The sequence below is a fragment of the Osmerus eperlanus genome, chromosome 9 (assembly GCF_963692335.1).
Source record: "Osmerus eperlanus chromosome 9, fOsmEpe2.1, whole genome shotgun sequence".
Lineage (NCBI taxonomy): Eukaryota > Metazoa > Chordata > Actinopteri > Osmeriformes > Osmeridae > Osmerus > Osmerus eperlanus.
The window spans coordinates 5234047-5246257 of record NC_085026.1 but is presented as its reverse complement, the minus strand read 5'-3'; the positions used below and the strand labels follow the sequence as shown (position 1 = coordinate 5246257).

At 42.6% G+C, this 12211-nt stretch overlaps 1 protein-coding gene across 9 annotated transcripts; it reads right to left on the bottom strand.

Moving 5' to 3' along the window:
- Nucleotides 1-313: 313 nt before the first annotated feature.
- On the bottom strand, nucleotides 314-12063 carry si:dkey-33c12.4 (uncharacterized protein LOC560112 homolog). 9 transcript variants are annotated; one of them, XM_062469091.1, is made up of 22 exons: nucleotides 11733-12063; nucleotides 11473-11516; nucleotides 11265-11340; nucleotides 10790-10995; nucleotides 10625-10708; nucleotides 8602-8652; nucleotides 8488-8506; nucleotides 8294-8397; nucleotides 7990-8157; nucleotides 7612-7668; nucleotides 6801-7013; nucleotides 6474-6671; nucleotides 5990-6044; nucleotides 5735-5825; nucleotides 5257-5398; nucleotides 4982-5086; nucleotides 4802-4892; nucleotides 3760-3922; nucleotides 2490-2564; nucleotides 2194-2296; nucleotides 1402-1499; nucleotides 316-843 (listed from the first exon to the last, which is right to left on the bottom strand). In XM_062469091.1, the coding sequence occupies exons 1-22, from the start codon at nucleotides 11764-11766 to the stop codon at nucleotides 774-776; spliced, it is 2247 nt and encodes a 748-aa protein (XP_062325075.1). In that variant the 5' UTR covers nucleotides 11767-12063; the 3' UTR covers nucleotides 316-773. The 9 variants fall into 9 exon arrangements, with proteins under 9 accessions (XP_062325078.1, XP_062325075.1, XP_062325073.1 ...); XM_062469089.1 differs by having other exon boundaries at nucleotides 8294-8506; XM_062469090.1 differs by having other exon boundaries at nucleotides 317-843; nucleotides 6504-6671; nucleotides 8294-8506.
- Nucleotides 12064-12211: the final 148 nt, after the last annotated feature.

Sequence of the window (12211 nt, the reverse complement as noted above, 5' to 3'; positions counted from 1 at the left end):
TTCATGTTATTTGTGTTACAGTCCTTTTATGCTCTCAAATCTCTCAAAGATCAAAGGGGCTTTGTGGGTTATGCCATCTGCCAATTAAAGACTAGAAGCATAGAAATTCTAACCATAAACCAAGATTAAGACAAAGCACTTTACACAACTAACTTCTTTCCCCCTTTTAAAGTCATTGCTCAGCTTTGTAAAGGATTTGGTCATTTACACTCCCAACGTTTCATCAGTCAAGGATCAGACCAAAAGAGATAGCATTGTATGCATTAACAAGTCTATAGTTTACTAGTTTAAGAAATGCATGCATGCAATGCACGCATATACAGTAGCCGTGAGCGTCACAAGACAACGATTTTAACAGCTTAATCTGTTTAATAATCTTGAACAGTGTTTGTGGAAATCACAAATGAAGATTGGAGGGCCACAAACACACCCGAGGAAGCAGAGGAAGGCAACAGGTCAACACATCCCAGCGTTGGGGTCTCAGCTGTTGCCACCTAGTGGTGACTTATTAGTACAGCGCCCTGGCACATTTGAAACAATAACTTAACTTATACATTTCAAAACAGACTGACCCAATAGTAAAAACACAAACAGACAATGTAAAACTACTGAGCCAGTAAATGGCAACATAAGTATTGAGTAGCAAAGACACAGCAAAGACACAGCAGTCACAGCCCAACATAAAAACAGTAGGCATTTAAAACAATTAAATATAAACAACAAATTGCCCAAGCTGAGATTTGCAAATGTTTGTAGTTAGTGTCGTTGGCACTCTACTTGGCTCTGTTGATGGTCCTGTTGTTGGGGATGACGAGGGGGGAACTGCTCCTCCTGGTGCAAACTCTGGTTCTCCAGAGGAAGGTGATGATGTTAGAGGGGGAGGAGAGATAGTTTTAGCGTTGGAGTTTGAGTGTTGGAGTAGGGTGAGGGTGATGGAGGGGGGTCAGGGATAGGGTTGGTCATACTCAGGGGTGAGGGTGATGGAGGGGGGTCAGGGATAGGGTTGGTCATACTCAGGGGTGAGGGTGATGGAGGGGGGTCAGGGATAGGGTTGGTCATACTCAGGGGTGAGGGTGATGGAGGGGGGTCAGGGATAGGGTTGGTCATACTCAGGGGTGAGGGTGATGGAGGGGGGTCAGGGATAGGGTTGGTCATACTCAGGGGTGAGGGTGATGGAGGGGGGTCAGGGATAGGGTTGGTCATACTCAGGGGTGAGGGTGATGGAGGGGGGTCAGGGATAGGGTTGGTCATACTCAGGGGTGAGGGTGATGGAGGGGGGTCAGGGATAGGGTTGGTCATACTCAGGGGTGAGGGTGATGGAGGGGGGTCAGGGATAGGGTTGGTCATACTCAGGGGTGAGGGTGATGGAGGGGGGTCAGGGATAGGGTTAGTCATACTCACATATTGGGGTCTGTGGCCGCATTTCTGGACACACCCAGATTTGGGTGGATCTTGTTTGGGTGACGCACAGCCAGACACACTCCCTCTACTAGGAAACCCTGAAGGCCAGAGAACAGAGGCCGGGATGCATGACGTAGGCTGCTACCGTTACCCGCTACCTTTAACTGTAGCGTAGCATTAACAAATTCTTGTTTCCTTCAGAATTCATGAAGTCAATTGAATAACTTGCTCTACCACTAAGCTATTACTAGAGCTTGACCGATAAAGGATTTTAAAGGCTGATATCGATACAAATATTTGGTGATTTAAAAATCCAATCCATAAAATAAATACAATAAATAAAAATAATCCAGAAACACGTAACAAAACAAACAGAACAAAACAAACAGTCTGCCCGAATCAGCTGGTTGGAGGGTTTGTGGCGTTCTGAACACGAGTGTTGCCAACAGGGACATGGTAGAGTGCCCTCTGGTGGACAAACAATGCAACGCAAACACTCATAAAATGGTTGATGGGTGTTTCATCCGTTTATTTTATATTCATTTATTGTCCATTATAAATGCAGATACCGATAGTTTGGAAAATGCCCAATATCAGCCGATAATATCAGCCCGCCAATAAATCAGTCGGGCTCTAGCTATAACCCATTCTTAACTAAAGACCATAACATGATACACAAAGGGGGGCCAACAATGTGGGAAGATGGGATGAGTTTAGCTCTCCAGTAGAGCATTTGATTGACTGCCTGTTTGATGCTGGCATGACCAGCTGTAATGGAGAACACAGACTCACATGCAGCAGCTGAATAGCTGTCTTACAGTCCTGCTTCTTGGTGTAGTGGACAAACGCACACTGGACCTGTGGCATCATCTTGATGCTAAACACTTCACCAGCCCTGAGGGAGGGAGAGAGAGAGAGACAGGGGGGAGAGGGGGAAAGAAATGGGAGAGAAAGTGACAAGAGCAACCGAGCATGAAAGAAACGTAGTTGTCAGTTCCAGTTCTCTCTAAAATCATTTTGATCACATGATCATGTCGGCGTTCCCATCCTGATGCGTTGTTGCTGTGCTGTCGTGGATATGATCTCACCTGCTGAACAGTCTGTGCAACATCTGTTCAGTGATGGTCGACACCACGGACCCCACCCAGACAGGAAACAGCTCTCTGTGTCAGGAGATATGGCAGCTTATTGGCACAGCAGCCAGGAGACATGACACACTGCACCCACAAAGTGGTTTGATGTTGCATTTAAGATTATGAAGGTGTTTTTCTTCCACAGCTCTGTGTAATATTGTATTATAGATTGTGACGTAGCCCCGGCTCTGACCACCAGAGGATGCTGTCACAGGTGTGGCGACACTTTCACTAGCAGAGGAAGCCATCTCTCGCCATCAATCAGGGGACCAATAGTTCTATCAGCCACCTTGACAAGGTACAGCTGGGTAGCCCAGCCGTTGAGCTGGTAGGCTGAGGGATGGGTTGGTTCTTTTATGTCATTGGTCAGTGTTTGTGTGCTGTTAATCAATTATGGGAAGGTCTTTTGTTCTTGGTTTATTTTAAGGACTAATTCAGGGTATAACCCCTTTAACCCTTGTTATCTTCGGGTCATTCTGACCCATCGGTCGTTGTGACCCACCGTCGTATTGCGACAACTTTACCGCATACAAAAACAAAGTGAAGCATTTTCTTTTAACCGTCGGGCTGTATCAGACTCCCCACATTGCGAAGGTTAAAAGAAAAATATTTGTATTTGTTTTTGTATTGGGTAAACACACCGATGGTTCGTTATGAACCTTTGGGTCTTGTGACCCGAAGGCAGCACAAGGGTTAGAAAAAAGGAAACATTTGTTCTAGTGAGGAGAGGGGTTAGAGAGGGCTGGTTGAAGTGACTTTTGTTGAACCCCAGTTGGGGATTTGTTTTTGGTCATTTATAAAACCTTAATCCTGCTCACTCTTGAAATAAAGCACCTTGATCCTTCCCCTACACCTGGGTCCTTGGTTATCATTTGAGCAACCCACACCTCGAGCCCAGCTAATAGCTCACAAGATATTGTTGCACTGTGCCTGGTAGCTGAGATGTGGTTACTTTACACTGTGCCTGGTAAATGCAGACTGTTCCCTGACCCTAACTAACCGCTGAAATACTGTTAGAACAATGCACTTCTGATCATCATTTTCTGATGTACTTTCCATGTGCACCATTTGTATTTCACTTGGGATAAAAGCATCTGCTAAAATGAATAGAATTATCAAAGCTGATGACCTCTTCTACCCATATAGCATTGCATCAAACCATTTCCTGTCTGGTGCAAACCACTTCCTGTCTCATGACGCTAGCCAGCAGTGGTTGGAGCCTTACGATGTTGCAGCGCTGGCTGGTTTGGTGGGTCTCCGCTCGGCTGATGCCGGGGATGAGGCCGAGGCTCTGGGCGTGTTCCTGGCATGGCCCCCCCGCTGGGTGACCACCCACTCCTCCTCCTCGTCTGCCGTCCGCCCGGGGGGGTCTCCAATGTCTGGTTTACCTGGGGGGGTAGAGGAGTGGAGCTGTTACCAAGCTTGAGATTGTGGGGAGGGGGGATGAAGGGGTGGTGTGATGGGACAAGTTCCCACATGGATGTGTACATAAACACAAGGTTTGGATAAAGAAAATGTTGCACGACCCAGATGAAGGGTTTCTACTTGGTCATATTAGATTGGATTAGATGGAATTTACTGGTCCCTGAGGGGACATTTGTGATGGCATTTTTTGATATAGTTACTAAGAGTGTATTTTTAATAGACTGAGGTTGTGTTTAAACAAATGGATGTTGCAGTTGGTCTTAAGGTATTTATGGTGTTGGTTTATGATGCCTGATTGAGAAGCTAGGGGCACGGAGGTTGGGGGATGTTTGAGTTCTGTGGCCTAAAGGGAGAAGGGTAGATGGATCAGTTGATCTAGCAGCTCTGACCTTTTGGCCAAGGAGATTGTGTCCTGTGTGTGTTTCATTAAGGGTATCCTTACTGTCCCCATTTAGAGAAAGAGCCGTGACATCAAAAGACTTTGGTATCTTGACCTGGGGGGTTATATTGTCTTAACTGTCACTGACCAGTGCTGACCAATCACAGAGACCACTGCATTGATGAATTGATCATTTATTAGGGCATCTGTGTTAAGTGTATAAAAGCACAAGCTTTATGATTGTTCTTCATCACTCTTGCGAACAACCTGTGGCTAACACCTCCTTCGTAATGACTGATCAGCAAAGCTTTGTTTAATATTACGTAATTGTATAATATAAATAAATTGTATTAAAACCACATCTCTTGACTACTCAGATCTACACAGTGCCACTTGAATTTCCGCCTTTACACATTGCCCAGCTACTGGTACACTACGAGAAGAGCGTGTCAGGATTGTTTACCTTCGATCACTGAGAGAGCATCCACAGCTTCCTCAAAGCTGCTGTGGGCCTTCAGCGCTTCTAAACTTTTCTCATGTGTAAATCCCATTTCCTGGAAGGACACATACACACAAACCTAGTAAACACACACCACTACTGATGTAGCATGCTTGTTGTGTCATGTTATGACACTACCCCTACCATGAGTTGCAGGATATGGACTTTCCTCAGCTCCTGGGAGGCATCGACAGAAGAGCTGTCCTGCTGCAGAACCTCCTGATAGGTCAACGCTGCCTCGTAAAACCTCTGGGGAGGGGGGGGGGGGGGGAGGTTTAGGGTTCAAGCTGGACTAGCGTAAAACAGGGTTAGTTTAAGTAGTGGGTAGAGAGGGTTGGGGGCACCCAGACAGGTGGAGCAGAGTAAAAAAACAGACTGATTGGGAGCATTGATACCCACACAAGAGGGAAAGGGAGTACCTGCAGCCCGCACAGGGCCTTCCCCTTCCTGAACAGGCCTTTAATCCAGCCAGGGTTCATGCCCAGGGACAGGTCAGCATCGATCAGCGCCAGATCAAACTGCTGTAGCCTCTCATAACAAAACGACCGGTTTCCAAACAACCTGAGGAGGGGTCACATACACCAGTCACTAACGTCATTACTATTCACATAGTACATTTGATTCATTTAACCGATGCTTTTACCTAGAGCAAATAGTGCTTACAAAAAGTAGAGCTGAAAATAATCATCAGAAGTACAAAGTCATAGCAGTATTTGGGTGGTCAGTCAAGGAAAGGTCTGTATTTACCAGGCAGAGTGCAAAGTAACATCTCAGCTACCAGGCACAGTGCCAAGTAACTACACCTAAGCTACCAGGCACAGTGCAACTATAAACATCTCAACTATTCACAATGTTCAAGGATTAATTATAAGAAGACAGTGAAATGTTTGTACTTACTTGTACTCTGTAGGGTTATATTTTATTGCACCAGTGAAATATTTCACAGCCACATCAAGTTGTCCACAGGCAGCAAACTGATTTCCAGTATCTGTGAAGTGGGTTGGTGGAGAAGATTTGTGGGGGGGGGGGGGGGGGGGGGGGGGATTTCAGCTCATTTAATATAACTTCAATCGTTGGAATTTACAAAGTATCAGCCATCATGATTCTCCTTCTTGGAATCTGCTTTTCAACAATATTCAGACTGGAACTTACTGGCAAGATCGATGCTTCTCTGAACAACATCAACTTCAACCTCCTTCACCTTTTCCTAAAATAATCAATAACAAGCCATGAAGGATCAGGCCACACGTCACGTTTATCAAGCAAGATTATCATGTAAAACTAAAGTTAGCACCTTGAAACTGAAAATCACTACGAATTCAATCGTGTACCACACTGACTCGATATAGGAGCACAGGTATCTTTTTGCAGTGGCAATCGTTGGACATCGTCAATTATCAAGTTAAATTACTGTCTGGAGTCAACAACGAGCTTAAAAGCTAGGTTTTTAGCTCGTTGTTGACTGATACACAGATGTGGATACTGGATAGCTAGATGAGGTTAGGCTGCCAGTAAGCTAGTTACACATGAAACAAAATCCTTCTGAAAGCCTAGAATGGATCTGTACGTCAATTTTTTGCTACAGTGACACATCAGTCAAAATCTTTCTGAAAATCTAGACTGGATCAATATGTACATTTTTATTAGTCGATCTTGACAAGATCACCTGTTCAATATCAACTTGCTGGCCATTCATCTTGGGCTTGTTGTCCTCTGCCTGATGAACAGCAATCAGATTATTTCGCCGTTTTCTCTCGAGTTTGTTTTTTTTATCAAGCTGCTTCTTAGCAATAGCAGCAGCAGTAGAGATAAAACTGCTATTCATATCAAGTTCCTTTAAGAACCAGAAAACAACGAATGGTTTCAGAACTTTTAGTTAAGATTGTGTGGTATTGAAATATTACACGTATACACGTAGGTATACGAAAGTAACGAAGAAAAAGTCAAAGCGTTCAACACCAACCTCTGGTTCTGAGGACAAGAATTCTTCCTCTCTCTTCTCATCCTCAACATTATCTTCACCAAGATGTCTCTCCTCACGTACAGTGACATCTGTCTTGGGTGAGTCCGGACCAGGTCCAACAAAATATTCTTTTGTTTCATTTAAAACGTGATTTTTTTTATTTTCTTTCTTTTTAGGTGAGGATGTCGACGGATCTTGTTCCACTGCGCATTTCTGACACAGACATGTATTTAGTTGTTAAACACAAAATATGTCTTACAATAATTCACAGGGCTGCCAACTTGTCAAAAAACCTTGGAGTGAGATTTGGTGGGGCCAACCAAACTTTTGCAGCGTACAAAGCAATTTTTGGGGGGGCTAAGAATAAAGCAAACGTTATTTAAAGTTTAAGAGCATAAATATTCAAGCATATACTCAATAAATATAGGCCTACTGAATAAATACTCAAGCATACATACCTGAAGCGGGGGGAAATGAACCTGGTATGGCTTGTTAAGTAGCATCGCAAATGTGAGAAAATTTCACAAATTCCAGACAGAACCCCCCTCTTGAACACCCTCAGGTCTGAAAGCATATACCGGTAACTAGAAACTAGTCGATCACGAGTGGCTCAACAGGTAGATCTATATAAACTCATCTTTCAGGCATTTGTCCAACCGGGTTGACACTTCAGCGTGAGAAATCGGGGGTGTGGCTTGTGAGCGTGTGAGACCAATCAAATGCTTGTGTCTCACGGCCAATGCGTGAGAGTTGGCAGCCCTGATTTAATTCATTGCGCATCACAAACTGCATGTTCTGTCATTACACTTACACGTAATTTATCTTTATTAGTATTCTCCTTTTCTAACCGTTTTCTGTCTCTCTTACACTGCAAATAAAATAGAAACATCGGCATTAGTTTGAATATTCAAATTAGAATCATGTTAAAAACTTGACTGTTGTATAAAAAAAGTTGGCTGTCTCCTCTGGAATGGTGTGAATATCAGTTTAGGTTTGACGTTTTGAAATATTAAACAATCAGTGAATCTGAATGGACATATTTAAAACTTCACCCACATCCACGATACTGAATATCTAGAAGGGAGATAGCTAAGTTGTTAATTAGCTACAGTAACACAGTCAAATTCTTTCTGAAAGTCTAGACTGGATCAATAGGTACATTTTTATTAGTCGGTTTTGACAAGATCACCTGTTCATTATCAACTTGCTGCCTATTCATCTTGGGCCATTTGTCCTCCGCCTGACGAACAGCAATCGGATTCTTTAGCCGTTTTCTCTCTAGTTTGTTTTTTCGACCAAGCTGCTTCTTAGCAATAGCAGCAGCAGTAGAGATAAAGCTGCTATTCATATCAAGTTCCTTTAAGAACCAGAAAAAAGGGTTTCAGATTTTTTTGTAACTGTTCAAATTGTGTGGTAGTGAAGTATTTGACATGCACTGAAAGTAAGTAGGCTACAAAAGTAACAAAGAAAAGGTCAAAGCATTCAACACCAACCTCTGGTTCTGAGGACAATAATTCTTCCTCTCTCTTCTCATCCTCAACATTATCTTCACCAAGATGTCTCTCGTCAAGTAAAGTGACATCAGTCTTGGGTGAGTCTGGACCAGGTCCGACAAAATATTCTTTTGTTTCATTTAAAACGTGATTTTTTATATTTTCTTTCTTTTTGGGTGAGGATGTAGACAAACCTTGTTCCACTGAGCCCCTCTGACACAGACAACATGTATTTAGTTGTTAAACACATATCTTACCATAATTAATTGCACATCATCACAAACTGCATGTTCTGTAATTATACTTACAGGTAATTTATCAGCACTCTCCTTTTCTAACCGTTTTCTTTCTCTCTGACGCTGCAAATAGAGTAGAAATATCTGCATTAGTTTGAATATTTAAATAAGTATGATGTACATGTACCTTGACTGTTGTATAAAAAAGTTCTGTCTCCTCTGGAATGGTGCAACTCAGTTTAAGTTATGGGTTTTTAAGTCTTGTCGTGGTTTATTGATTATAGGCCAGGTAGGCAGGCATGTGGGGTATTCAGTATTGAGGAAGAAGGCCTAGGTTTGGGCTGTGATATCTGCACAGTAGAAACATGTCCTGAACTAGTCTCAAGCAAAGAATGTGGGAACAGGGGTCTGGCCATGGTTGAGAAGGGGAAACAAACAGGGATGGAGCTAGAGGAGAGAGAAGGTGGACCAGAGCGAGTCAGCAGTATAGGAGACTGGTGTGTGTGCTTGTATCTCAAAAGGGGGTTGTTATGAGTCCAAGAATTAAACAACATGGCTCCCGAGGACAGTGAAGAGGGAAGTTTCCACGGGTTACCATCTGGGAACGCTCAAACTTGAAGGCCCTGTGTTTGGGTTACTTCTGATTCTGAGATCCACCTCAGATCACCATGGGAATGAAGTAAGGATCAAGAGTGGCAGGTCAAGTTGGCCCAGATAAGTAAGGTGGGGTCACCAATGTCGGCCTCATTGAGGGTGAGTTAGGGGAACAACGTTGAGAAATAGTATCATGCAGGGCGGGAGATTTTCCTCATATCAGGCATATGATGGGTTGTATCTTGGGTATGAGTGCTTATTGTGTCTTCCTGTACCACGTGCTGCATCGCTGAATAAACATTCAAGCGACCTTGACTTTGAAAGATATTCCGTCTGACTCCATTTTTGACTAAAATCTTTCTGAAGAAAAACCCTAGTCTCAAACTATCATCGGATTGGAGACAGAATCAAATCACTTTTACATTAATAATGATCAGTTTGATATGCAGATTTTCTGTGTACATGTACAGCTTGAGTCTCTGAGGTCAAGAGGTCATGCAGGCCCCCTCTGAGCAGAATATAGCACACAGCCAAGACAGTTAGGAGACAGTAAGGCAAAACATGTACCAACTGGGACTTATGTGATTAACGACCACTTCACCTGCTGAACGTTCTAGTGTATCAGTGTACTGACCACTGAAGACCCGTTAAGGAAGCGATTCTGTGCATTCTATGTTTGAACATGTCCAGATACTGTATTTAAGCACTCTTGTAAGAGAGTCTTCACTCATGCTAGCCACTCTGTTGTGGATTGGTGGCATGATCCGACGTTGAGCTAATAAAACCAAGTCAACCCTTTTTATAATTGTCGTGACTCTTTCCGGCCTGCCTGCTGAGATATCTCATCCTTACACAGTTCATACACAGTGTCAGTCACAACAACCTTCTGGAGTGCAAAAGCCAGAAAACAGATTTGATCGAGACAAGAAAGTAACTAGGCTTCAGATAACAACAACCAAAATTGGTCAATCGCATTTTTTAGGAAGGATCTTTTCAGGAAGCGTTTTAACCCTCGTGCTGCCTTCGGGTCACATGACCCAAAGGTTCATAACGAACCATCATTGTGTTTACCCAATTTTACCCAATACAAAACCAAATAAAAATACTTTTCTTTTAACCTTCGCAATGTGGGGGGTCTGAGACAGCCCGACGGTTAAAAGAAAATGCTTCACTTTGTTTTTGTATGCGGTAAAGTTGTCGCAATACGACGGTGGGTCACAATGACTGATGGGTCAGAACGACCCGAGGAGAACACAAGGGTTAAGCAGGGCCCTCATGCCCATTTGCCCCCAAGTTGTTGATGACGTTTGACACTGTTTCCTTCGAGCAAACTGATTTCTTTGTTCACACCCTTTACAATGGCATTGATCATAGTAAGAATACAAATGTGAATGATTAATAGTATGTGTTCATATTCAATCCTAATACAATAGCTGATCTGATTGTTATTTACACCCACAAAAACAATCCCTGATGTCCTTCACTGTATTTTTATACGCACCAATTTTTTTAGTCTTTTCTTCTCAGCTTTTTCTTTAAGTCTGTTCTCTTCTTCCAGTAATGCTTTCGCATGTTTCTCAGCTTCCTGGAAAACTGTACATATTAATAAAGTATCCACTCAACACATCTCAATCAGGATGAAATAACTGTTGATATTTTTGATTACCTCAGAGGTCAATTGCTTAATACGTGGGTGGGGGGTTAGAGGACTTTGAGCACTGTGCCCTGAAAATGTGTTTATTTGTTCTCTGTGACTGTGGGTGTTTTGGTCAACATCATAGTAATACTCCTCTTCATCGTCATCATCATCATCATCATCATAAGAATCGCAATCCGAATATTCATCGTGGTTATAGTCAATGGGTAAACCACCTGTACAGGGATAAATTGCTGTCAAATCTAGTCATCTGCTCCAGTAAAAGTAACAATAAAACCACAACACTTTATGAACCTTAACAATATAGAATATTATCATAAAATCATGAGTTATGACTCAAAAGGGAGTTGTCTATATAAAGTCCCACTTCATGAGTCACTAAGATGATATCGTTTACTTGACTGTCCTGTTGCATTCTCGGCCATACTCAAGCCTACTGACTATAATCCTATGGATACATTCCATAGCACCAAAATTATCTTACCAAACAAGCTATGAGGGAAGATGTCAAGAATGTTCTGTCTAGTGGGAAACCGAGTTATTATGTCTTCCACGTTCTCCTGAAATAGATAAATTAGCATTGAGCTATCAAAGACCCTAAAAACAATTGCACAACACCAAGCAAATTCCGTAGGCATTAATTAACATTGATTAACATTACGTTACACGTCTATGGTCCAGGTGGAACTCACTTGAACAGCACGCATCAGTCGAGCGTCTTGCTGCATACGAATTGCTGAAGAAAAAAGTCAAGTTATTTTGTAAAGTAGCAAAGTGCTACACTATCGCATTCTAAATTGGCTAATGCCAGGAAAAATTACGAAACGTTACTAGTTGTGTTAGCCTTCACGACTGCCAGCTGGCGTAAATATGTAGGTTAACGCTAGATGTTGACACTCATAGCTAGCAAGCTAATAGCTAGTAAGATAACGGAACATTGTTTAATTCTTACCTTGACCCCATGGTCCCCAATTATTTCTTGACATTATTGAATGGTGAGATGGAGTGCACCCCGTTAGGTCGATTTCGGGGATATATCTATGAAGCTAACTACCGAGTTTCACTTTCATTTCTCGAGCTCGACATCAGCTGTTTGCAGTCTGATTCATAGAGCGTGAGAGTCCTGTGAATTTATTGACCTCACACGCACTCGACTCACCGGTTGGGATGGGCAATGTTGAGTAAGGTTGAGTGTAGAAAAAAGACTAGAACTTCACAATAAAAGTAGGCTAATTGTATTATTGCTCATGTGCTCATTATAATTTTTTCCATTGATAGTATATTATAATATACTATTTTTTGTATATTACTGTTTTTACTCAGAACAAACACTGCCTTGCAGAAGCGTCCCCTGCTCTGCTTCCACTTCGAATATTACGTTATAATTTTGGAGTGTTCTTTGCTATACTTATTTCAGTCAATGAGTGTCGC